This window comes from Grampus griseus, assembly GCF_964374135.1.
Source record: "Grampus griseus genome assembly, chromosome: 9".
Classification (NCBI taxonomy): Eukaryota; Metazoa; Chordata; class Mammalia; order Artiodactyla; family Delphinidae; genus Grampus; species Grampus griseus.
Window position 1 is genome coordinate 1,365,064 of NC_139003.1, and position 26,806 is coordinate 1,391,869.

Below are 26,806 nucleotides of genomic sequence, written 5' to 3' on the forward strand. Positions count from 1 at the left end.
TGGGCCAGGAAATGTACGTGACAAGTGTTACTATCTTCTCATACCAGAAAGCAAGAAAGCGACGCAAAGCTACCTGGGATCCTGGAGCCCACCTGGAGGCCCTCGCCCGCCCACGGATGGGGCACTATCAAAGAGCGACTGCAATGGACTGAAACACATCAAATGTGAAAAGTTCATAATGATAAGAAAGGAACCAAAATGTACTTCAGAAGATGCCCGTTATCCCCCTCAATGTTCTGATAACTTGTAAATGAGGAATAATCAAGAGTTCCTTGATTGTTGTATCCTGGCTGTACAAACAGTCCTCAGGGTAACCAAAGAGCTGATGAGAAAATATAAAGTTTTTCGTAATAGAGAAATCAGCTAAGAAAGGAAGAAACGATACAACTGGAAGATGGCTGCTTTCAAGCACAGCAAAGAATGGATCTAGGCGGCGACCGCAGCTCTGTGACCGCTCAGCCCCTCAGACGCCCAGATGCAGAAAGCCAGGACGCTGGAAACAGACAGAGCCGCGCTGCAGAGACGACTCACGACCATGGGGTCTGATGCTGGAGCCAGAGGACGTGAGCATCACGACAGCGTCTGTGCAGCCTTACTGCCAAAGGGAACATTCACATCTAGAATCCGGTGAAGCCTCTAGCGACCAGTTTACAAGACACGCAAAGAAGCAACCCAGCTCCCCCACTGACTGGACCACAGGCAGAGTTGAGGAGGGCGGGGCCTGCAGGCCAGAAAAGGCTAGAGAGACGCCCAGGCAGACGCAGCGTCTGGACTGCGGCTTGTCCGCAGCACCAGCACGGATGGCGTCGGGCATCCGCTGTCATTTTTTAGACATAATAATGACGTTCTGGCTATTTTTTCCAGCTATAGTGTAAAAATGCCCCCAGCTGCCCAGTTCCCACCCCATGAGCAGCAATGCTGTGGGTGTCTTGAGGACCTTCCACAGAGACAAGAGTGTTTTCTCCCTCCTCCACCTAACAAGCATAAGGCGCTAGCACATTATAGACGCCGTCTGCACCTCGACGGTTTTCCATCTGATAATGCGTCTCTGTGGCCTTCCCACAGCAAGCTGGTCTCCCCAGCTTCTCTGTAGCTGCACGGGGCCCAGTGGAAAAGTTTCCACTTCTTCCAAACAATGATGCAATAAGTAACCATGTCCTCAAGTCATTTTACATTGGGCAAAAGTATCTGCAGGCTGAACTCCTAGACACTGTTCCAGACTGAACACGCCAGGCCCTTTGATGGCTACAGACAACCAGTGACTGTCTCTGTGATACGTGAACATCATTAGATACAAGACGTGATGTATACATTCCCTTCCAGCAGGAGCACAATGCAGTGGGGACTGTCTTTACCCAGACAGCCTCAGTCTGCCAGCTCCTGGGCCTGTGTGCTCTCGCCTTTCCACTGCTGCAGGGTTTCAGAAGCCTGGCTAGTTGAACTTCTCTGCCAAATGTACGCAGAAAACGGTGACAGAAGAGCAAAACGGCAGCCCAGCTGGTGCCTGGGGAGGAGTGAGAACCAGGATGGTGGGCCTGGTCGGCGCCCGTTACACTAGCACGCTCCCTCCTTAGAGCTGTGACAGGAGCGCAAACGCTTCAAATGCCACTGCAGAGGCGAGTCTATTCAGTGGTCTCTGCGGACACTGGCTCCAAATCCTCCTCTTGTGGGTGTAACCTGGTAACTCTGTGGGGACAGCCTGGCAGGAAGCAGCAGGAACTCACACACATTCACATCCTTCACCACGGCCTCTACTTCTAGGAGCGGATCCTAGTAATCAGAGATGCAGACGATTTAGGTACAAGGATGCTGACGGCACTATTAGGAAGGAACAGTTGTAAACAACTAATAAAAAAAAAAAAGTACGTAAATTGTAGACTCACATGATGGGACATTATGAAGTTTATTAAAAATATTTCAAAGACTATTTAATATGTGGATGATCCTGATGTAATGTTGAGTGAAAAAAGCAGCCTGTAAAACTGAACACGATACAGCTTAAGTTATATTTTAAAATCATATCTATCTGCATAAACACATGCCCATATGTATATATATATAGATAGACAGATAGATAGATACAAACACACATTCACATACAAACACGATAATGGTTAGAATGGGAGTAATTACAGGTATTTTTTTTCTTCTTTATAAACCACAACTTCCAATTTTCTATAATGAAAACATTAATTTTGTTACAAGGAAAAAAAAGAATAGCATAAAAAATAATTACCTACTAACCACTGTAGAGGAAAAGAAAGAACAAAACAGGAGTGCAGCTCCTGCCCTGACTGGGACCCCGAGCACGTGGCACATCAGCCCACAACAGGTGCCCAAACGGCCGAAACTGCATTTCAACTGGATCTTGTTTCATCTACATGTTGAATTTAGCACATAGTTTATGACGTGGGCAAAACCGAGCAGCGAGAGCACAGCCACGAATTGCTGACTCCAGAGACTTACATGCTTCTTATCATCAGTCTTCACGTGGTTCTCTACTGGCAAACAAAAACTTCATTTACACAATCCCTGTGGGGGCTTCCCTGGTGGCGCAGTGGTTAAGAATCCATCTGCCAATGCAGGGGACATGGGTTCGAGCCCTGGTCTGGGAAGATCCCACATGCCGCAGAGCAACTAAGCCCATGAGCCACCACTACTGAGCCTGCGCTCCACAGCCCGTGAGCCACAACTACTGAAGCCCGCGAGCCACAACTGGAGGAAACCGGCTAGTAAACAGTGTGCAGCCTCGGACTGGACTGCAGACCAGGGAAGTCGAAGTCCACGGAGGACTGCGGGACGGCTGGGCCGCTGCAGGTGCTCTGGACACCGAGGGGCAGGTAGAAACAGGAGGGCTGAGCCCCCTCCTTGAGTGGACTCAGGGGGTCTGGGCGAGGCCGGAGAATGTTTTAACTCCAACAAGGTCTCAGGTGGTGCTGAAGCTGCTGGTCTCAGGACCACACTCTGAAGCAGAGGCTCAGAGAAGCTCAGTACATCACTGCGCATTCCTTACTTTTGATCACTTAACTGTGTCTGTGTAAGAGAGCATTGAGGTGGTAGGAAAAATGTGTAAGAAACATGATGTCTTCAACTTTTACTCCAAAATGATTCAGAAAGAAATATATGTATATCATAGAGAGAATGATAAAACAAATGTGGCAAAATGTTAACGATGGGTCAAAGTGGGTTAATAAGTTCTTTGTTCAATTCTTGCAACTTTTCTATACATTTTAAATAATTTCAAAGTAAAAGTTGAAGAAAAGAACAAGCAATACATAACTCAGTGTCCAATGCAAGGTTACTGGAAAGGGAATGCCAATCCATTAGGTTCCACAAGCAGACGCAATATACAATGCTACCTAACTTGCTATTATTTTATGTTATATATACACCACTGTGTGCCTCTTTAAACTATTAAATATAGCTTTATTTCTTTTACTATTAATAAGAAAAACATAAATTGTCCCATGACCAATTTTATTTTATCTTTTTTTTTTAAAGGTTTTTTTGATGCGGACCATTTTTTAAAGTCTTTATTGAATTTGTTACAACATTGCTTGTTTTACGCTTTGGTTTTTTGGCCGCGAGGCATGTGGGATCTTAGCTCCCCAACCAGGGATCAAGCTTTTTTTTTTTTTTTGGCGGCGTTGGGTCTTCATTGCTGCGCACGGGCTTTCTCTAGTTGCGGCAAGCAGGGGCTACTCTTCGTGGCGGTGCGCGGGCTTCTCACTGCGGTGGCTTCTCACGTTGCAGCGCACGGGCTCTAGGCTCACAGGCTTGGCTGCTATGCGGCATGTGGGATCTTCCTGGACCAGGGCTCGAACCTGTGTCCCCTGCATTGGCAGACGGATTCTAAAACCACTGCACCACCAGGGAAGCCCTATTTTATCTTTTTTATAAATTTATTATTTTTGGCTGCGTTGGGTCTTTGTTGCTGCGCGTGGCCTTTCTTTAGTTGTGGCGAGCAGGGGCTACTCTTCACTGCGGTGCGTGGGCTTCTCATTGTGGTGGCTTCTCTTGTTGCTGAGCACGGGCTCTAGGCACACAGGCTCAGTAGCTGTGGCTCGCGGGCTCTAGAGCGCAGGCTCAGTAGTTGTGGCGCACGGGCTTAGTTGCTCCGCGGCATGTGGGATCTTCCCGGACCAGGGCTCAAACCCATATCCCCTGCACTGGCAGGCGGATTCTTAACCACTACGCCACCAGGGAAGCCCCCCATGACCAATTTTAATTGCTAAAAATATTAAGCCAGTTTATAGGAGATCAACATGAATTACCAGAAACGACACAGTAAGGCCAGGTAACATGAAATAAGTAACAGTGAGCAACTAGGAAAAAATATACTACTGCTCATGCATCATTCTTCCCAAACACCTGCCGTCAACATTCGTAGCCTGTGTTCTTCAGTTCGGAAGTGAAACCAGCCTGAGCTGCACAGACGCGTGGTACTAATCAGTCACGTCACCGTGCGCCCGCCCGGCTGCAGCAGCTCTTCGCTTTTAACCCCCAACACACTGACAACCCTCACAGCAATAGGTCGACGCTGTGAACGCAGGGGAAAAACCCCAAATAAAACCAGCACCAGGATACACAGATAATAACCAATCCTTCAGTGATGGAGCTGAAATACTCAGTTAATGAGGCTAAAAACAGTACCGAAATAATAACCCGGGTGTTGTGACACACTGTCAGCGCTATTCCCGGAAGACGATGTGTGCGCACTGCTTCGTCCAGCCCCACCTGCTACCCGCTGGCTTTCCTAGTTACAAGCTGGTGTTCAAAGGCCCGGCGAGCTTGCGCACCTTAAACCCCAGGAGAGGGGGGCGGGAACAGCTGGTCACGAACTTGAGCAGTTTGCGCTTTTCCTCGTCCGTGAAGCCTTCCACGACTCTCCAGAAGACTCTGATCACGGGGTGATCAGCAGAATAGCCGCCTATGACAAAAGGAACAGACGTCTGTATTAAAAACGAGGTAAGTGCAGAAGCAAGATTCTCCTAAAGGCACCAGAGGAACAAACTTTTAAGAGGGATTCCTTTTCGCCGTGCCTGTCCAGTGATGAACAGTCTTTTCTTCTTTCAGCTCACGGCTGAAAGCCAACTCTAGAGAAACACTTTTATTCTGTCCTGGTAGATGATGGGCAAGTACACAGCAGGGAGAGAAGCTTCAGAAGGTAGAGCACCAAAGGCCAGAATGAGGAACAAACACCCTGCAGCTACAAGACGAACCCTAGCAGCAAAAGATGCTGCAAAGGGGTCTGAGTTTTAAGAACTCTGCTAGGGGTCAAAAATCAGCCTCTGTTGAGTAGCAAACCCTAAATAACAAAGGATTTACATGATGGTCACACATCTAGAAATAGCAGAAACACTGGGATTTTTATTTTTAATAGAGCTAGTTACTTTGCCAACACATCTTAGTATCTAAATTTATCACCCATCCTTCCGACAACAAGGTAGAGACCATGGTTACCAACCCACCCCAGCACTCAATTAGACCACTGTTCTGAAGTGGGATATCTGCTACCTATAGCTTTTAATCTAGTTAAGTGCTTCCTAAAACGGAAATAATTGCTATATGTTGTTCCCTCATTGTTAATATACTACAGAAATACCATCAATAAAATATCTTAAGTGCATTAATTGGCACCGAAATGAACATGGTAATATTTTAAAGCTATTTACTAGAATAGGAATAGCTAGGATCATTAAAGGCATACGCTTTCAGTGCAGACAGGATAATGCAAAGAAGCCAAGACCACTTCCTTGGCAAGGAAAGCTTGGACTGATTTCATTCTTTTCAACAGACGACTTGACAGTGAGGACAGTGTGACCTTAGGTATTACCTGCCTTTACAGAAGCATTAGAGTTCATTAGAGCAATACAAATTAATTACAGAAAGGGGAGACACAGGCACACAGTTATATACATATAGATATACACACATGGATATACGTAATTTACTTTAGTAAATTTATAGTTCTGAAACCATCACCACAATCCAGTTTTAAAACATATCCATTCCTCAAAAGACCCCCATGTCCACCCCATAGACAACCACGATCTGGTCTGTCTCTCAGTGTGCGCTTAAAGATGTTTCACTGAACGAAATTACACTCATGATACCGTGCAACTTTCACTACGATCCACTTCCAAAACCTTTTCAAAATTTACCTTGGAGGAAAGGTTGGGAAACAGCACTCCACAGAACAGAGTCTGGATAGGTTTCTTTCTAAAATTGTCGTAAAACATGTAACATAAAATTCACCATTTAAACCATTTTCAGGTGTTTAACCCAAGGGTGTTAATTACATTCACATTGTTGTGCAACCATCGCTGCTGTTTCCAACCCAAACGTTTTCATCACCCCAAGCAGGCACTCCTATAACCACTAAGCAGTAACTTCCTGTGCCCCCTCCCCAGCCCCTGGTAACCTCTCATCTACTTTCAGTGACTAGGAATTTGCCACTTCCGGGTATTTCACAGAAGTTGAATCATACAGTATCTGTCCTTTCGTGTCTGGCTTATTTCACTTAGCATAATGTTTCCAAGATTCATCCACGTTGTAGCGTGCATTTGAACGTCATTCCTTTTGAAGACTTCATAATGTTCCCATTGTATGTCTACAACACATTCGTTTATCCATCACCTGTAGGTGGGCACTGGGGTTGTTTCCACCTTTTGGCTCCTGTGAACAATGTTGCATGAACACAGGTGTTTCAGTCCTTGCCTCCAATCCCTCTGGATATAGACCTAGGCGTAGAATTGCTGGATTATTATTTTTTTTAATATTTATTTATTTGTTTGGCTGCGTCGGGTTTTAGTTGCGGCACGTGGGATCGTCACTGCGACACGTGGGATCTTTTAGTGTGGTGCACGGGCTCTAGAGTGTGCGGGCTTAGTAGCTGCACCACGCAGACTCCCTAGCTGTGGTGTGAGGCATGTGGGATCTTAGTTCCCCGACCACGGATTGAACCCACGTCTCCTGCATCGGAAGGCGGATTCTTTTTTTTTTTTTTTTTTTCCAGTACGCGGGCCTCTCACTGTTGTGGCCTCTCCCGTTGCGGAGCACAGGATCCGGACGCGCAGGCTCAGCAGCCATGGCTCACGGGCCCAGCCGCTCCACGGCGTGTGGGATCTTCCCCCACCGGGGCATGAACCCGTGTCCCCTGCATCGGCAGGCGCACTCTCAACCACTGTGCCGCCAGGGAAGCCCGGAAGGCGGAGTCTTAACCACGGGATCACCAGGGAAGTCCTGAATTGCTGGATTACATAGTAATTCTATGTTGAGCTTTTTGGGGAACCACCAAACCACTTTCCATGTTGGCTACTTTACATTCCCACAAGCAGTGAATGAGGTTCCAATTTCTCCACATCCCTGCCAACACTTGTTATTTTCTGTGTGTGTGTGTGTGTGTGTGTGTGTGTGTGTGTGTGTGTGTGTGTAAGGAGAGCCATCCTAAGAGATGTGAATACATCTCCCTCTGGGCTGGTTTCCATCTCCGTAGTGGTTAGTGACGCTGAGCCTCTTTCTGAGCGTACTGGCCATGTGTAATATCTTCTTTGGCGAAATGTCTATTCAAGCACTCTGCCCGTCATTGAACCGGCTTGTCTTCTTGTTGAGTTCTAAGGGTTCTTTACACATTCTGGATACCAGACCCTCATCAGACATATGCTTTGCAAATACCTTCTCCCATTCTGAAGGCTGTCTTTTCACTTTCTTAATAATGTTCTTGGATGCACAAAGCCTGTAATTTTGATCAGGTCCAATTTATTTACTTTTTTCTGTGCTCCTGCTTTTGGTGTCGTATCTAAGAACCCGCTGCCGAATCCAAGGCCGTGAAGATTTATCCCGGTTCTCCTAAGAGTTTATGGTTTTAGGTATTACATTAAAGTTCTTGATCCATTTTAGTTAATTTTTGCATATGGTGTGAGGGGGGGGTACAGCCTCATTCTTTTGCAAAAATCCAAAGAGGTTCTACCATTTTAACACTGCCACCAGGCAAGAGGGTTCAAATTTCTTCACATGCTAACACTTAGCGTTGTCTTCTTTGAGAACAGTCATTCTAGTGGGTATGTAGTGGTATCTCATCAGAATTTAATTTGCATTTCCCTAATAATTAATGGTGTTAAAACAACTGTTCATGTGCTTATTTGCTTACCAGACATTCTTATATATCTTCTTAAGTGAAACACTTTATTTTCTGCCCATGTTCTAAAATTCAGTTGTTTATATTATTGAGTTGCAAAACTTCTTTATATACTGTGGACATAAGCCAGTATTAGATATATTACTTGAAATATTTTCTCTTAATCTCTGGCTTGTTTTTTCACTTTTGTAATGGTATCTTTTGAAGCGCAACACCTTTAATTTTGAGAAAGTCCAAATTTCTATCAATTTCTTTTTTCTGGATCATGCTTTTGCCGTACAGCTAAACACGCTGCCTAGTCCAGAAGTCACGAAGGTTTTCTCCTATATGTTCTTTTAGAAGTTTTACAGTTTGGGCTTTTACCTACAGGTCTCTGATCCTGTTGAATTCATTTCTGCGTATGGTGTGAGGTCAAGGTCTAAATTCATTCTTTTCCTCGTACCACTGAACTGTCAAAGATCATTAGCTGTAAATCTAAGGATTTGTTTCTGAGCTCCCAATCATGTTCCGCTGATCGATGTGTCTATCCCTGTGCCAGTCCCACAACGTCTTAGCTACCGTGGTTACAGTAAGCTTTGCATCAGGGTGATGACCCTTCAGCTTTGTTTCTGTCTCGGCTGCTTTAGGTCCCTCACATTTCCATGTGAGTTTTAAAACCAGTCTGCTGACGTTTACCAAAAACCCTGAAAATACCAGAATAACAGACTACGGTTAAGGAAAACAAACCGAAATAATAGTGGTTGTTTTAAGGATGATTTTTTTTTTCCTTTCCACTGCTCCCAAGTATATAAAATAAAGTTTATGGGACTTCCCTGGTGGTCCAGTGCTTAAGACTCCACATTCCCACTGCACGGGGCACGGGTTTGATCCCTGGTTGGGGAACTAAGATCCCGCATGACACGCGGCACAGCCAAAAGAAAAAAAACAAAACAAAAAAACCTCACAAACGCCCAAAGAGTACACCAGTCCAACTCGGAACAACCTAGTTACGCTTTTGCTATTTCGTTAATGACTAATGTTGCTGAGCATCTTTCTGCGTGCTTACTGGCCATTTATACGTCTTCTTTCTGGTTTTTCATTTTCTTGAAGAGTAAAAACTTTTAAGTTTAATTTAATCAAAAGTAAATATTTTGATGAGGTTCAGTTTTTAGGTTCTTCTATTTTTTGGTCTAGCACTATTTTTCAAAGCAGAAGACTGGAGGCAACCCAGTGGCCGTAAGAAGAGGCTTAATAAGGGAAGTTGTGAAGAGAAAAAAGCAGGCTGCAGAACAGTGTATACAAACAAGGAAAATAAGAATGAAATTTGTATTTATATGTAAATATGTAAAGACACCAAGAACAGTGGTTACTCCTGGTGGGGACGGGCAGGGGAGGAATGGGATGGTGAGAAATGAGACAGGAAGAGGAGTTCACTGTAACCCCATACAGCCTGGGTTTTAAATCATGAATGAATTACCCATGTAAAAAAGCAAGTTAGAAATTACTTTGGAAACATGACCATCTGTAACATTTCAGGGATGGATAACTAGTAGTGATAACATACCTGAATAGTTTGTAAAGGATTTTAAGTCCTCCAGACTTATGGGAACTTGTGCACCAGAAATTAATACCTGAAAAAACAAAAGTTCAGGTTATAAAACTGGAGGCAGATTTTAAGAAGGCCTTTCACATCAGGAAACACCCGTGTCCCCAGGTGCAAGAAGTGGACCTGGATCTCCTGCTGGTCGAACATCCGCAGCCACTCCAGGCTCACCACGTTGGCCAGGCCCTGCCGGAACGCCAGGCAGTGCTGGCGGATCTGCCTGTTCAGCCGATAGTCGGCCACCAGGTGGATGTACGCAATCCGGTTGGCACTGCTCACCGGGATATCTTTTCCACCGAATTTTAGTTCAACCACCTGTGAATATGAAAATAAGAGTCAAAAACTTCTCAAAGTATAGGGTAAAACAAGAGTAAGAACAACTGTTTCAAGGGAACTTGACTGTGTTGCTCTATACACGACAATCTTAGTGAAAACCAGTACATGTGGCCTCACAGATGGAAGAGTCCTCTGATGGGACCCTCCAAAGCTTGGCATCTTATTCCGTCTTTAAGATCATTAACCACCCCGGCTTTCTCCAAAGTACCAAGGAATGATGCTACAATGTAATCATGGCAATTCCATTAGAAAAATAATAATGAGAAATCACACAGGGCAATAAAAAAAATTAATTAAACAAAAAAGAAATCACAAAGTGCAAATATATGAACCGAATGATCAGCACAAGTCAGAAGGGATTCATTTTGGAGAAAACGCAGCTTAAGGAATTAAGGTTGTAGTAAAATGAGTATTCTTACTTGCACATATAGGTAGCATATATTTCTCTGTTTCCATATTACTACCATAAAGTACTTTGAATATGATATAAAGGGTAGTGGTAATCACTAGAAATAACTCCATTTCTCATGTATCTGCAAGCATTAGAAAGAACTTCTTTATCACTGTGTAACGACACTCAGAAAATCGCAGGGTCAGGAACCCCTGGGAAGCATCCCTGGAGCGTTGGGGGGAATGAGCCGCAGCGGAGATGGGGAGCCTGGACTCGGGTGCCCCGCACCTCACTTCACTGTGTGCCACAGAGAAGTCACCCGGCCCTGAACTCTGTGGCACGGTGACACTTGCTTTGTCCATCCTGGAATTGTGACTATGTAAACTCACAAAAGCAAAGCTGACTAGACAAAACTCCACAGACAGCTACAAACACGTAAGCCTAATTTACCAGAGTAGACTTCGGAATCCTCGTTTACTAGTGCTTAGACAGAAGAAATGCATTCTCAATGCGTGTGGATGAGGTAATGTATGCCAAGTATAAAGAAATATAAACACCTCCGAAATAGCGAACAAAGACGTTCCAGAGTGGAGGGGCTATTCAGTAAGGGACTGCTGCCAGTGGAAACTGGGTAACATTCAAAACAGGCTCAATACGCCCAGTAAGTAGAGCGCAAACTTGGGGGGTAAAGGCAGAGGAATGCTTAGATTATGGACCATGGGAAAATGACCGATACCCTCCCCCCGCCGTGATTTCCTTCACAGCCTTTAGGCTCTTGGTAGTTATTATATTCCAAGTGCAACAAGGACACCCCCCTCCCTCGGGGTGATGCCATTTTACCCCAATTGTTTTATCACTTTACAGAAAGGGCTGTTTTAAGAGCTGGTGATGGCTTTACTTAAATTATCCTCTGTCTGATGGTTATACAACCATCTAGTGCTATCAAAGCTGTGCAGCTGTGTCAGATGACGCTTCACTGCTCACTAATTCGCGTTCTCAGGGCTGGAACCGCCAGGTCCGAGGAGGGGCTCTGGGGCGAGGCCGCGCTGTCTCTTGTGCCGCTCTCCCGACAGGCCTCCCGTCACCCGAGCCACAGGAGCTGCGGTTCTGTTTCCACAGCTAAGACACCACCCCGCTTCCTTTAAGTGGATTAAAAGCAGATAATAAATGATGATGTACTGTGTGCTCTGGAAGAAAAAGGACCCGTGAAGGTATCGTTTAAAGAGCTTCCAAAGCCCCCGTTACCTGAGTAATCAGACAGCACTGACATTTCTAGTAACTGTGAAGTGGTTACGCTGGTAATTTAAGCTCCTCTCTCAGGCTACACCTAAAAAGCTATGTATGTTTAAATCACGTCAAATCTGTCCTCAGAGTTCCGTTTTGAGGGGCATATTTAAATCTTTAAACACGGAATCTTTAAAGCAAGAGCTCTCCTCTCTGCCGCCCTGGACGTCTATACCTTACGGCCCTTGGGAGTGCACAGGCACCGCACGCTCTGCCCCCGCCCCCCGCAGCCGTCACTCAGCACAGGGGCTCATTTCATCCTCACGGCAGCTCATCCCCTTCTGAAGACGAGCACGGGGTCTGTGACTCGCCCAAGGTCACACAGCAAAGCAGCATAACCAGGGCTTTAGCCAGGCTCGCATGAGGCAAGTTCAGTGCTCGTCTACAGAACAGACGATTATTTATGGCTCCATCTTAAACCCTGAGCATTTCCTCAAGGGAGACACGTGCATAAGTTAGTAATCTAAAGTCTCAGGTTCACTTCTGAGTAGGCTAACAAGCAGCCACACTGATTACACTAAAGAAGAAACTGGAGAGCAACACGTTATTTTAAAAGGGAGGATTCATTAACATAACCTGCCAGCATAATGAGTATTTGCATATTACATATCTTTAAATCGTGATGTTTTATAAACCTAAACCTGTATATGAGAACTAGGTTTTTACATATATTTCTACAGAAATCCATACGATCTCTCCCCAAATTAGGTACTTTACCAGTGACTTTAATTTTTCCAATTAGATTCTTTAGTATAATTATTCTTACGCATTATCATCTATAATCTCTCTACTCAGTGGGAATTTCTATGAATAACTGGAACATCCTGACTTCACACTTCTGCTTTTAACAGATTCCAGTATTATCAGTGGCGCTTTAATGGAACGCTTACATATGCGACATCTCACCATTACCGTCTATTTCAGAAGGAAAATGGGAAATACCCCCATTAGCAAAGGCCTCGGCGACGGCCCCAAAGCTTTTATTTCGTTTCTTCTAAGTTGTGCCACTAGGTGGAGCGAGGCAACAGCAGCATCACTGTCTGCATGTTGACATTTCCTTCGGACAATAATAAATCCCATCTCTAAAAAAACATCTCAGTTTTGCAGTGCTGAAATTTCAGCTCTATGAGATGGAAGAAGAGGTCAAAACAAAACAAGCAAATGAAATCTGGTTCTCAGCCCCTCATCCTTTTATCTCACAGCATCGATGCCAGTTCTCAAAGATGCCTAGGCGACCAAGCAGGAGGAAGGAGGAGGTCTCAGGAAGCACTATTTCCTTTATTCCTGTTCAGGATTTAGTCACCTATTTCTGAAACAGGGAGCTTTTTTTTTTTGTCGTACATGGGCCTCTCACTGCTGTGGCCTCTCCCGTTGCGGAGCACAGGCTCCGGACGCGCAGGCTCAGCGGCCATGGCGCACGGGCCCAGCTGCTCCGCGGCCTGTGGGATCTTCCCGGACCGGGGCACGAACCCGTGTCCCCTGCATCGGCAGGTGGACTCTCAACCACCGCGCCACCAGGGAAGCCCTTGTGTACGCTTTTTGCTTCAGTTTTGGAAGACATCACGATGGAGAATAAACCACAGAACAGTTCTGTAGTCAAGGGGGGAAGCCAATGAAAAGACACTAAGTCTTAGTTTTCCTGAGGGACTCCCGGTACTACAGCACAGCACTGTGCACTATGTGTAGCACCACAGTGAAGCGGCACTTCACACCCGCTAGGAGGGCTATTATTAAAAAACAGAGAGAAAAGGAAGCGGAAAACAACAGTGCAGACAAGTATGTGGAAAAATCGGAACCCTTGTGCACTGCTGGCAGGAATGTAACATCATGTGAAAACAGTATAGAGGGTCCTCAAAAAGTTAAACCCAGAACTGCCATGTGACCCAACAATTCCACTTTTAGGTATACACCCAAAATAACTGAAAACAGGGACCCCAAAAGATATTTATACAGCAACAGCCATGGCATCATTATTCACGATAGCTGAAACAACTGTAATGTCCATCAACAGATGGATAAACAAACGTGACACACCTAACAATAGCATGTTCATCAGTCTGGAAAAGAAGAAACTCTGGAATGTCCTGCCTGCCCCACCCCTTGTCCGACTCAAATAAAATCTACTTAGTCCAAGACACTGACCCACAGAACGTAATTTTACAAATGAAAATTACGGTCAAACTGCTCTCGTTAAAAGCTTTTTCACTGCCTAACCAAACTGTGGTTCCTCTGAATCCTGGAACCACCTGACCCAGAGAACACCCAGGACCCGCCCTGACTCACAGAACCAGAACCTCAGCTTCCGCTGACAGGAGGCGCAAGTGTCTTATTATTAGTTTTCCTACTAGCTCTGAAACGCACCTGTTAGGCTCTCTTACCCCGAAACACCCCCAAATCAGCTAAATGAAACACCGGCTCTCTTCCTGAGCGTACGTTTAGCCTTCCTAAAGCCCAAGGCCCTGAACGGTTCTCCATGGACGACAGGATAAAGCCCAGACTTCTTGGCTCTGTCTACCTACCCTCCTCCAAGCCTGTGAAACTTCAGCCACTTCCAAATCCATCTGTTTACCTACCTGGTGACCCCTCATCACCCACCCAGAGCCTCTTCCGGGCAGCCCTCCCTGATCTACTTGGATGGGAGCACTCCTTTTGAGCTACTACTAACTACAGATCTCACAAGGCAGATCATATCTGCCTCCGGTTAGAATGAGTGTGCGCTTACAGTTAAAGGCAATCTCCTCCGCACAGCCCACTGGCCGGCGCACAGAGCGCCACCAACCCCTCCTGAACGATGAAGGAGGGAAGAACAGGCATGGAGGCAAGCAGGCGACACCACAGGAAACACTCGAAGCCGCGTCGATCCAGACGGGGTCAGCGCTGCGCCACAGGGCTCAGTCACCCGTGGGGTCAGTGCGTGGTCCACGCGGCCTGGACTGGACACTACGGACCTCCTGGACACACAGATACTTCTAAGCTGGCAAAGCCGACAACCTTGGAAAGCCTGGACTAGAAACCAAGGAGTAACAGAAGCTTAGAGAAGCAAGTACAAAGTTTAAAGATAACAATACTTTCATAGTTAAAGTCCAACTACTAGATTCAGAAAAGATTATCAATCTACGTAAGAACAGCAGAAAAGATGCATCTCTCCTGCGAAAGAGACAACTTCTATGAAAACCAAATATAGGTCAGAAAAGCACGGTTGGTTACTCTTTTTTTTAAGAGTTGGAATGTTTTTAATCTGACTGAAAATATAAATATACATGTAGTAAGACAATATTAAAGTTTCAAATAGACATCAGGTCACGACTACTCTTAAACATTTGATTTTTATTCTATCGTTTCTCCTAGTATGTTAGTGTGTCTCATTAACATATTACATGACCATCACAATCCATCCTCATTAGAATGTTAAATGAAACTGTAACATAATATAGTTATATTTGATGTACACAGTTCACTTAAACTCTTACCAAATAAAGCGTTCATATTAAATGGCAGAACGGAGAAAAGACTTCCGAAAATGGAAATACTGGTGATGGAGTATAACTAATAGGAAAAGAGAAATTAATTGATACGGAGAAATATAAAGCGAAAATGCTACATGGAACGATTTTAATCAGGGAGAAAAAATTACGTTTTATCCTTCAGTTAGTCAAAATTGCTCTACAATCTTAAATCTTAACCTTTAGGGTCACTCATTATCTTCCTTATTTTATCCAGAATTAACTGGATATTATTATTATTGCACAGGGCAGCAAGAGGCACTTGAAAGTAACCGGAAACACGAACACCCAACCAGCATTATGGTAACAGTTGGTTACTTCAGAAATCCAACGAGATATTAACAAATGTGCCTTCCAAAGTGCTCAAACAATTCGATTCGCCTGTGTGCATCTTTTAAAGGTCTGCAGACTGCGGGATCACGTGCGCGCGTGTTCAAGTAGACAGAATTGTACGATGACCCCCCACGCCCACCTCCACCACCAGCTTCAGTAAGCTCCACCTCGCGGCCAATCTAGGCCACCTGTGCCTTCACCTGCCGGCCCGGTTCTCACAACATCCGAAGCAAATCCTGGGTGTTAAATCGTTCAGTACGTACGGTGTACATGAGTGTTCATAGCAGTATTACTCCTAAGAGCCAAAAAGTGGAAATACCCCGAACACTTATCAGCTGGTGAAGGATACGTGCTACATCCACATATACATCATCACATACATCAACTGGCCAGAAAAGAGAGTGAAGTACACCTGCAGCACCCAGTGAACGAAGCTAGGCACCAGAGGCCACACACCCTAAGGTTCCAGGTGTGAAAAACACCCAGAAGAGACAAGTGCACAGCGACAGGAAGTGGGCCAGTGCTCGCCTAGACTGAGGACGGGCGGGACGTGCTACTGGGCACACGGTGTCTCCGTGGTGATAACAGTGTCCTAAACGTGGATGCTGGAGCTGGTCGTACTAACCCACCTTGTACAGGCTACAGGGCGGAATTCATGGTACACGGATCGTATCTCAATAAAGCAGCTATTCAAAACCTTAGCTTGACTCTCTGGTATGTTATTTACTTTTCTCAAGGATAAAAACAACAGAAGCACGCAGGTGGACAGTGAAGGCCTGCGGCCCGCGTTAAGGGCTGCCGAGGGCCACCCGGCTGGATGAGGACAAAGGAGCACTGCCCGCCCCCGAGGCTCCAGAAGTGAGGCGAGAGGCAAGGTTAGCCCACAGCCACGCGAGTGACCGTCACAGGAGGACGGCTGCTGTGCCTGGCAGCCTGGCACCACGAGGGGTGGCGAGGGCCGCGCTCACCACCAGAACTCCCCCAGCTCTGCTTTCAGCCCCGGGACTCTTCCAAGGAAGATGCGCACAAGCTCATACCGCGGAATGCAAACGTCTCTGCACACCAGAGCCCCGACCCACCTGTGCCTCTCCGAGGTCGTTGTTCACCACAGTGAAGTTCAACCCCAGCTCCTCCACGTCACCTTCGTAGCTCTTGAGAAACAGCAAATTCTTATACACTTCGGGGTCTAAGGACGCCAGGTGGTGGATGTCCACGTCCGCGCTGGTTCCAAGCAGCTTGGACAGGAAAAAGCCAGCGAAGGGCAATTCCACCAGCATATTTTCATAGAGAGCCTTCAAATGAGAGCAAAGACCACTGATTAGCATTTCATAAGAACTCTTTCTTCATACTTCCTAAAAATGAGAAAACGTATGTCCAATTCGATATTTAACAGAATCCTAAGAGAGCAGACGATTCTCCTCCATGAGGAGGACGGTGGAAGCTAGTATTTGGTGAGCGTTTACCACGTGCCAGGCCACAGTTTAAGCATTCGATGCATACATTCACTACGTAGAAACTTCTAGAACAGACTACCAAAGGATTTTGGGGCTGAAACGCCAATGGGAGTTTTTGAGAGCCACAGCCTTCATGCTGCAGGAGCCTGCCAGGTGCTTTCTGTGAAGTGTTCTGCAGGTGCATCAGTCTCCTAGGGCTGCTGTAACAAAGCACCACAGACCGGGTGGCTTCAAACAACAGAAACTTACCGTCTCCCCGTCTGAAGGCCTGAAATCAAGGTGGCAGCAGGGCCACGCTCTCGGGGCGGGCGCTAGGGGAGGGTCCTTCCTGCCTCTTCCAGCTCCAGCGTTGCCGGCACCTTGCTGGGCCCTGGCCTGTTGCTGTGCCCCTCCAGCCTCTGCCTCTGGACGTGCTGGTCTCCCCTTGTGTGTGTCCCTCTCCTTTCTCTTATGAAGATGCCAGTCACTGGATTCTGGGACCCACTCTACCCAATATGACCTCACCTGAGCTTGCCTACATATGCAAAGACCCATCTTTCCGAATGTCGCATCACAGGTAAGGGTATTAGGAGTTGAGCACATCTTTGGGGGGGGTCACAATTCCACCCACAACGGCAGGCCAGACCACGTCGGTGGCCACCCCTCCACTCTGCCCTTTAGCACAAAAGGAGCACAATGTGTGCCAAGGCTGGGTTTCAGGTCATTTCCAATGTCAAGAAATCTTCTTCTTCTTTAGATTTTTTTTTCACCATCAAATGGGGGAAAAAAAAAAGCATTCTTAGCTCGGTGACCATACAAACCTAGGTGGCAGGCTACGGGCCCACAGGCTGTAGTTTGCCAACACATACTGTAAAATGAAGAGATCGGGCCTTAGAACTCAGGAGATTGTCCAGTATTGAGTTAGTAGGCAGCAAAACTGGTGTCAAAACCCAGATTCCCTGATGCCCAGATCAGTGTTTTCCCTGTAAGTTACTGTCTACCTTTACGTCTAAGGATGGCAATGTGTCATGATTTTTGCAACTATTTATATTAAGGTATAATTTACATAAAGTGAAATGTACAACACGCCAGTACTTGCTCACAGCTGTGTAACGACCGTTCAGATCACAACAGAGAACACTTACACCCCCTCCCCAAACCTAGCGCCCCCTCAGTCCTCAGTCAACACCCTCCCTCCCTCAAGCTAACCCTCACTCTACTGTCACCACAGGTAAGTGTTGCCAGTTCTGGAGCTTCATAATTGGGGCTATACAGTATGTGTCCTTTCATATCTGTCTTCTCACAACATACTGTTTTTGAGATTCACCTATGTTACCGTTGTTAACAGCTCTACCTAGTCACATGACGATGGACAGGTGAGTGGTCTCCAGTCTCGGCTACAATCATAGCGCTGCTATATCAGTCACTGGCCTGCCTTTCTGTGGGTCTGTGCTCTGACTTCTCTTTATTATATACCTGAGCAGGCTGGGTGACAGTGGAAGTACTGGAGCACAAGGAAGGTTTAACTATATTAGACACTGACATGCTGTCTTCCAAAACACAATTTCTTTTCGTCATGACCAGCAATGCAGGAAGGTTCTAACTGGTCTACATTCTCACCAACTATCAGTACTGTCACTCTTAAGGTTTAGTTATTCCGGTTGGTGCAACGGGGTAATCTAATCTCATTGTGGTTTTAAATTACATTTCCCTGATGACCAGTGTGGATTACACTAAGTGTTAGTATCACTATATTAATCTCCAGAGATTCTCCAGCAAAGGAGGGTAGGAAATACAATCATATAAAGTTTTCCAACATAATGTCCGGGTTCCCCTGGCACGATAAGTACCCCTGTGGCCCGAGGCTGTGAAATGCGACAAGCCATCAGAAGCGCGCTGTAGTTCTCAGAAGCGTTCTTATTCTATTGTAGCAGATGACTTAGAAGCCCCAACAAACCTTTCTTGTCAAAAATGTTCTAATGAAAATAGTTACCGCTTATCGAACGCTTGCTACGTAACAGGCGTTCTGCTAAGCAGGCAGCATCAGTGACCGCATTTCCATTTGGCCCCTGGAAGATCCGACTGACTGTAAGGTAAGTGATTCTTACGTGCAAGTCAAGGGGAAATCTGGATTTCCCCCGCAAAGGCCATTTTTGTTACCATACATCTGATCTGCAGAGACACGGATCCTCTGAGAAGCTCCCATGACTGTAGTCACCCCCGCTCTCAGGGGAGAAGGGGTGTCAGTCCCTCGCTTGGTAAATGCAGAGCTGGAAGCGTCGCCTTGAGCACAGGGGATCAGGGACCTTTCTCTGTTTGCAGGGCCGTCTGTGACCCCAGAAGGACAGACAGGGTGTGAGGGTTGGACTAACTCTGCCTTAGCGACCCCTACCATCAGCTATGCCGTGTGACACACTCAGATCTTCTTTAAACCACGTGTGAGGATTCAGTGCTATGATGCTACGCATGCAACTAAAATAAAGCAAAATTTAATCTAAGGGGTGATCTCTCAGCCATGAAATTAACTTCAGAAGTCACTCTTCCAGGAGGCCACCCACCTGGCCACACCCACACACGCTAAAGGCTAAGCACAGGGTCTAGTGAGACAGACCTGTGTGACGTAACTAATGCCAGAGTGAGCTGGCACTGCCCCTCCCACCTTCCCCACATTAAAGATGGCAGCCTTGTGCCACTGTGCACCGTGGGAGGGACCCTTCCATGGTCACAGCTTCCAGCACTACTGCACTGCTGAACCCTCTATCTCAGGGGTCCCCAACCCCCGGGCTGCAGACTGGTACCGGTCCGGGGCCTGTTAGGAACCGGGCCGCGCAGCAGGAGGTGAGTGGCGCATGGGCGAGCGAGCGAAGCTGCACCTGCCGCTCCCCACATCGCTCACATTATTGCCTGAACCATACCCTCCTCCCCGCCGCCCCGTGGAAAAACTGTCTTCCACGAAACTGGTCCCTAGCGCCAAAAAGGCTGGGGACCGCTGTTCTGTCTCATACTCGGGTGGCAGTCTATAATCACTGACCCTTGCGCACTCATATGCATGCTTCCCCCTTTCCCCCTAAACGTCCAGAGAAAGCTCAGATACCCCCCGAGACCCACATTTCAAACTCTCACCCCCTAATATGACTGCAGGAAACTAGGAAACAGCTATGAAACATCCTCCCAGAAGTAAACACCCAGAGTGCACTGGCTTCGGTTCAGAAGCTACTGGCCGGCAGGCACCATGAGCCACACTCCCGAGGGACGTCACCGCGTCACCACGTCTCAGGAGGCCAGGCTCCCCATCTTCCCCCAGTGGAGACCACAGATGCTCTGTGCCAGGGAAACTGGACTGTTATGTCCCTGTGCTCTTATTTGATTTGAAGACTAATGATGACCCAATTAATTTTGAAAAGATGGCATAAAGGGACTTCTTAATTAGAGAATGAGTAATAAAATGGCAACTGGCACTTAAGTCATCTACTGATAATGTAAAGACTGAGCTGTTTGGAGAAGCCACGGTTTGCTTCAAGTTAAGAATGGCTAATACTATTAACCTGAAGCACTTATAAACCCCATTACTTCTAAATGAATGATGCCGTCAAAGCCAAGGAGAGCATTCTGCAGAAGACGACGTGATTGATCCCAGGTGTTGAAGAAAAGCCTCATTTGTACAGTGGACTGTAAAGTAAACTCAAGGTGTAAATCATCCGATGTTCAATATATAAGGTCATTGTTTGCCATTTCTGCATTAGTAACAATAAACCTGTGAAGTTTGCTAAATCTATCAGAGCTACCTGAATTTTAAACAGAAATCCCACTGTGACTCATAAAATGTAAATGCATAGGTATAATTTTTTACACGAGGCAGGTTTAAACCTTTAGAGCATTTAATATACAAGCACTAATAAATGACAGCACTAAAAACTATGATTGCATCAGCTAAATGGGTTATAAATTAAATTTCCATAATGTATGCAACTGAGATACAAATGTAAGCATAAATCAAGGTATTTTCTAAACACAGGTTAATTATACAACTTCAAAACTGCCAATTTCTTATGCAAAATAATCCACTTAGCGTTTTTCATACTGGCCTTAATTCTCAGTCAGCTGCACCACACTTGTTCCTAGAAGCATATCAATAACTACTTGTCATGAAAAAATAGCAATAGGTATATTGAAAAAAACCCTATAACGCATTTTTCAACTGTCCTTTATGAGTGTTTATAGCTAGAAATTGTGCCAAAATGATTTGAAATGAAAAGGATTAATTACGGTAGAAGCCTTTTAATATAAGTAAGTGCAGTCGCAATGCAATTAATGCAAACCATGGCCTACCGGGAGAGCCAATGTGAGCCGCACCTCAGGCCGTTTGTTTGTGGCCACATAACTCCAGTAATTTACTACATTAAGAATCAATAAAAAAAAAATAATGCTTTTCAAATGCATCTCTATCAATCTTCAGGTAGTTCTAAAGTGAACATTTATAACTTAATCTAAAAACTATATCAGAGATGTCTTGTTTTAAAGCCACTCTCATTGAGCAAGGAGATAATTTTAATTATTTCAGATCATGCTAGCCTTGGAGTTTGACAACTAAAAGGTATGTAAAATGAGAGTGCAAGCTGACAGCAGTGTGCTGCTTAATTTAGTAGCTACTTCAGAATTAACAACTGAGAGTTGAAAACCATGGTCTCTGGGGCTACTACTGGTTTTTATGATAAGCCCCTGCAGGGCGGGAGACACATCTGATCTTCAGTGCAAGTCCACGTACAACACACAGCGCCTAGTCATCTGGCAGATTTATCAAATGCCAACTGTGTGCTAGGGACCGCTGATCTGCAGGATGGAATTCTGCATCCATGAACTTGTTTGCAAAAAACCATTTATTCTCTTTTGAGACATTTCAGGTTATGCAAAACTATGTGTATGGGGCTTCATTTCAAACCCTTCCGCACCGCTTACTCCTGTACCCCTCTGTCCACACCGCTGCCTGACCCTCAGCGACACGGCACACGTTGTGTGTCCGGTCTCACCTGCGCCATTGCCACCCAGGGGGACGAGGTGTCCCACCAGCCCTGGAAGCGAAGGAGAGGTTTTTACTTGTTCATGGCAACTGATAACCCTCACGGAGGGTTTGACAGCTTTATTTTCAAAAACAGCTCTTTCACTCCTGAAATCCTGTGAGGATGCTAGACGGGTAGGGGATGAGAGTTCACGCCTCAATCCTGTTTTCCTCACTGGGTATCCAGAAACCCACCCACGGTGTGACAGCGACTCTGTCCAGCGACTGCCGCCCCCCAGGCCCCTCCCCCCAGCTCAGGCTCCACAGAGGCTGCTCTGCTCCTCCCACTGGGCCCACCAGAAGGTCTCCAGACGATAAAGCACTCACGTCTCCACAGCCAAAGTGACAAAACCCACACTCCCATTTCTACCCACAAGAAGTAAATATTGGGACTTCCCTGGCGGTCCAGTGGTTAAGACTCTGCGCTTCCACTGCAGGAGGCACGGGTTCGACCCCTGATCAGGGAACTAGAGTCCAGTATGCCGCACGGCGCGGCCAAAAGAAAAAAAGAAGTAAATATCTGGGAGTTCTAGAGCAGCTGTTATATTCCTGCTCCTGGAAAGACACTCGTTAAGGTACCCCATACAACCAAGAACTTTTCTCCGTAATTAAAAGAACACATTTTGCAGGTTTAAAAATTCTACTTTCACCAGCAGGATAATAAAATATTAGACTTTTGAACTGTGAGGATCCTGGTGTCCCTCAAAGGTAGGAGGCGTCACTGCCAGGTACTGAGGACCCTTGCTAACTAACGAGGGCGATGATATCTGTGACATGCCCCACCCACGAACCCACCTCACACTGACCTCCCCCTCCCCTAATCCCTCTGACATTAAGGCTCTACCAAACTACCATATTACAGCACTACTTTTTAGTAACAGCTTTGCTGAGATATAATTCACGTACCGGACAATTCACCCATTTAAAGCGAACAATCCAGTGGTTCAGATATTCAGAGTTGAGCAACCATCACCACGATTGGTTTTTGAACATTTCACACCCCCAGCCCCGGGCAGTCAAGGGTCTGCTTTCCATCTCTCAGAGTCCCTAGGTGTCCCGAGCGGGGACGCGCCCGTCTGGGCACCAGGCTGTGCACTGCCGCCCAGGAGCCCTGCCAGCTCAGCCTTGCTCCAAAGTACCGACCCTCCCCTCCCCTCCCTCCATCCCTCCCTCCCCACCGCCAGGGCAGCAGCTCTGCCTCCTTGCCCTTGAAGCCACGGCTCACGTCTCCCTCCGGCAGCCACCCCTTAGAAGACTGGGGGTTGCTGCCTGCCGGCCCCCCTTCCCAGCCCCTCCCCAGCTGTGGGACAGGCTGCAGCCCAGCCCCCCACCCAGGGCAAAAGCACGCAGGCACCTGCCTGGCCGGCGACCCTGGTGGCCCGGCTGCCACCCACCCCCGCGAGACGCCCTTCAACCCCCGCGACTTTCCGGGCGCGGCCGGCAGGCCCCGGGGCCCCTGCGGGTTGCAGTTCGGGCTGTGCAGTATCGGGCTGCTATAAACACTCCAGCTCGTGTGTTTTGCCGAGTATACGCACTATTTCTGTAGGGATACAGGCTCCAGGACACCGTAAGGTAGGTACTTCTGGAAGACACGGCTTCCATTTTCTCGACCCGTGTGCAGAGGCTCTGGCCTCCACCACTCCAGGAAAGCTGCTTGTCCACACTGCTGGCAGAAATGGTCACCTCTCGGTCCTTATCTACCTGACCTACGGGTAGCACCTGACCCGACGTGTCATTCTCTCTCCCTTGAAACAGTCTTCATTTGGCTTCCAGATAAACCCTTCCAAAAGAACACTTTCCTGGTTTTCTCCCGACCTTTCTGGCTGCTTCTTCTGAACTTGTGTTGCTAAATTCTCCTTCACTCCCTGAACTCTAAGTCTCAGAAAGGCCTTTTCTGTAGCCACACCCACTCCTGGGTGACATCACCCAGTCCTTGGGTTCCTGCTGCCACTTGGGCTACTTCTTTTTATTTATTTACTTATTTATTTTTGGCTGTGTTGGGTCTGTTGCTTCGCGCGGGCTTTCTCTAGTTGCGGTGCACGGGCTTCTCATTGCGGTGACTTCTCTTGTTGCGGAGCACGGGCTCTAGGCACACGGGCTTCAGTAGTTGTGGCGTGTGGGCTCAGTAGTTGTGGCACACGGGCTTAGCTGCTCCGCGGCAGGTGGGATCTTCCTGAACCAAGGCTCGAACCCGTGTCCCCTGCATTGGCAGGTGGATTCTTATCCACCGCGCCACCAGGGACGCCCTGGGCTACTAACAGCAGAGGCCAGGAGGCCTGTTAAACATAACTCTTATGCTATCGCTCCTCTGCTCAGATCCCCGCTGCTGGAACCAGGACTCCCAGCCCGGTCTGTCTCACTCACGGAGGAGAACACCAACCTACTGCTATCTCCCAAACAAAGTTATCCCAATTTTAGAAACAAGAGCAGCAATATACATCTTCACTTGGCTACCTTTTCATAAAGGAAATTTACTCATTTTAAGTGTTTAGAAGGATTTAAATGGGCCGAATTTATTTTTAGATAATTATTGCCCTTATTGCACAAATAAAGGCAGGGAAAGACATGCAATACACTTTACGCAGCACCAGCAAGAGTCTGTGTTCCTAATTTTCCTGGTGAGAATCTAACATGGCTTAGAAAAAGGAAAATGGCCCCAGTGTTAATAGTGACCCATGTTAAACTAGTGTTTGGGAGTGCTTAAAAAAATATGAGAAGGGATATCTCAATAGTAAGCAAGATCTACTTTATGTGGGAGCAGAAAGAATTTTGGTGAGTATCTCAGAATGGCTAAAACTACAATAATATTTTTGGTACTGGAATCAACTGAATTCTGGAATACACCTGCCATTTTTACTGTAAACTATTTTAATTTCACGTTTAATTTTTTTTTTTTTTTTTTTTGCGGTACGCGGGCCTCTCACTGCTGTGGCCTCTCCCGTTGCGGAGCACAGGCTCCGGACACGCATGCTCAGCGGCCATGGCTCATGGGCCCAGCCGCTCCGCGGCATGTGGGATCCTCCCGGACCGGGGCACGAACCCGCGTCCCCTGCATCGGCAGGCAGACCCTCAACCACTGCGCCACCGGGGAAGCCCTCATGTTTAATTTTGAAGAAATAAACTTACATAGAAAACGATGACCTTAACTAGCAAAAAGAAGAATCATCTCCAGATTTGGCAGTGCTTTGTTTTTAATGGAAAAGAATATAAATTGTGATTAGAATGCTGTAAAAGCAGGTACAATTCTCAGAAGGGATAAGGTTCAAACAAAATAATCATTTGTAAATTATAAGTTGTTCATATTTATAAATTATGATCTTTGATTTTTCTGTTTCCAAAAAAAGCTGAAGGTCAACAAGAGCAAACTCGTGATGAATCGTCCCCTGTGGTTAACAGGGAGATTCAGAGAAAGGTTGCTTCTGAAATTTGCTGACATCAAAGGAAAAAAAGTCTTAACATTGTTTGGAAGGCCTGTGCTAAGCACAGAATGCCCAACTATTTACTGAACGTTATGTTTAAGAAGACCTAAGGGGAAGATATATTAACTTTAGGCTCAGAGCACTCAGTCTGATGACAATCGGATGCTGACCCTTAATGAGTCTGAGAGTTCAAAACAAGATATTACAAAAGAGAAGCTTTGCCATTTGAGGACCAAAGTAACTTAAATGACTACTACTCACCTCAATCAACAGTTTTAAAGCTTCTGCAAATCTGTGAGCATTTTATAAAAGGACTCTAACGAATAGAAAAATAAATTCTCCCAGCTCTCAAAAATCTCAGGATAAACTGTTAACTGCCAATATTATACTCTATGATACAGTAAGTGCTGAATTCTACTCAATACAAAATTATAAACTATGCTGAAGTTTCACCATCTGCTAATTAAAAATTTGAAATATATGATCAAGATATTATCAAATAATTTGATTTACAGGCATTCTGTTTCAATTAAATCAATATTCTGAAGCAAGAAAAAAAGAGCTAGTTCCAAACAGAATTCAAATACGATGAAAGATTTCCTTCAATAAATATTCTGAACTTAATCGGCTTAAATGGACGTAGGTGCTTCTAACTGTTAAAAAAAAAAAAGTTCAAGATGACATTACCACATCCTTGAGCTGTTTATTTATTCCCTGTCTAGAGCCTGATTTACAGGCGATAAAATGCAATCACAACCCACACCAAAGCAGGAATCATCTGCTAATGGAACTTTTAATGGAGAAGTGACCAGTGACATGAGGCAATTCTTCCTATGTAGGAGTGCTCCTGAAGACCTCTCTGCACTTCATCACAGTAAACAATCACTAACATATGCATTAAAGAAAATTTAAATACATTATGACCCAATAAATATCATAATCAATCAATATACAATTTTCTTCTCTTAAAGATTTAATGTTCAGATACCACACTATTAGTGCTATACTATTACACTCACTTAGATCTGGACAATTTTTAACATGTTGGTACAAAGTTTAACCATTTGTGATCAGATATGTTTTAGAAACTACTGCTCCCTTAGGAATTTCCATGCAGAAAATTATATGAGTAAAATCCTTAAAGTGAGGAACTAAATTAAGTACGATCCTCAAAAAACTATAGTTTTGTTACTGGTTTTGTCTAAACTTCATTATTTTAAAGAGCTCTGAGATAGAATTTATACAAACTTCATTTTTAGGAGAAAGGTTTAGATGCCAAATTTTTCTCCCTGGAATCTGGTTTAAAGAGGTAACATATTCCAGGGCTTC

The 26,806-nt window shown here is 45.8% G+C and overlaps 1 protein-coding gene across 2 annotated transcripts in view; it reads right to left on the minus strand.

Annotated features, from left to right (window-relative positions):
• The window catches only part of UBE3C (ubiquitin protein ligase E3C), a 118,317-nt gene that overhangs the window by 3,077 nt on the left and 88,434 nt on the right, over positions 1-26,806 (minus strand). For both annotated transcript variants that reach the window (XM_082661965.1, XM_082661964.1), the window contains exons 19-22: positions 16,649-16,861; positions 9,849-10,037; positions 9,684-9,750; positions 4,800-4,930 (exon numbers count right to left, since the gene is read on the minus strand). In XM_082661965.1, the coding sequence (XP_082518091.1) occupies positions 4,800-4,930; positions 9,684-9,750; positions 9,849-10,037; positions 16,649-16,861 (600 nt within the window). The remainder of the gene's footprint in view (positions 1-4,799; positions 4,931-9,683; positions 9,751-9,848; positions 10,038-16,648; positions 16,862-26,806) is intronic.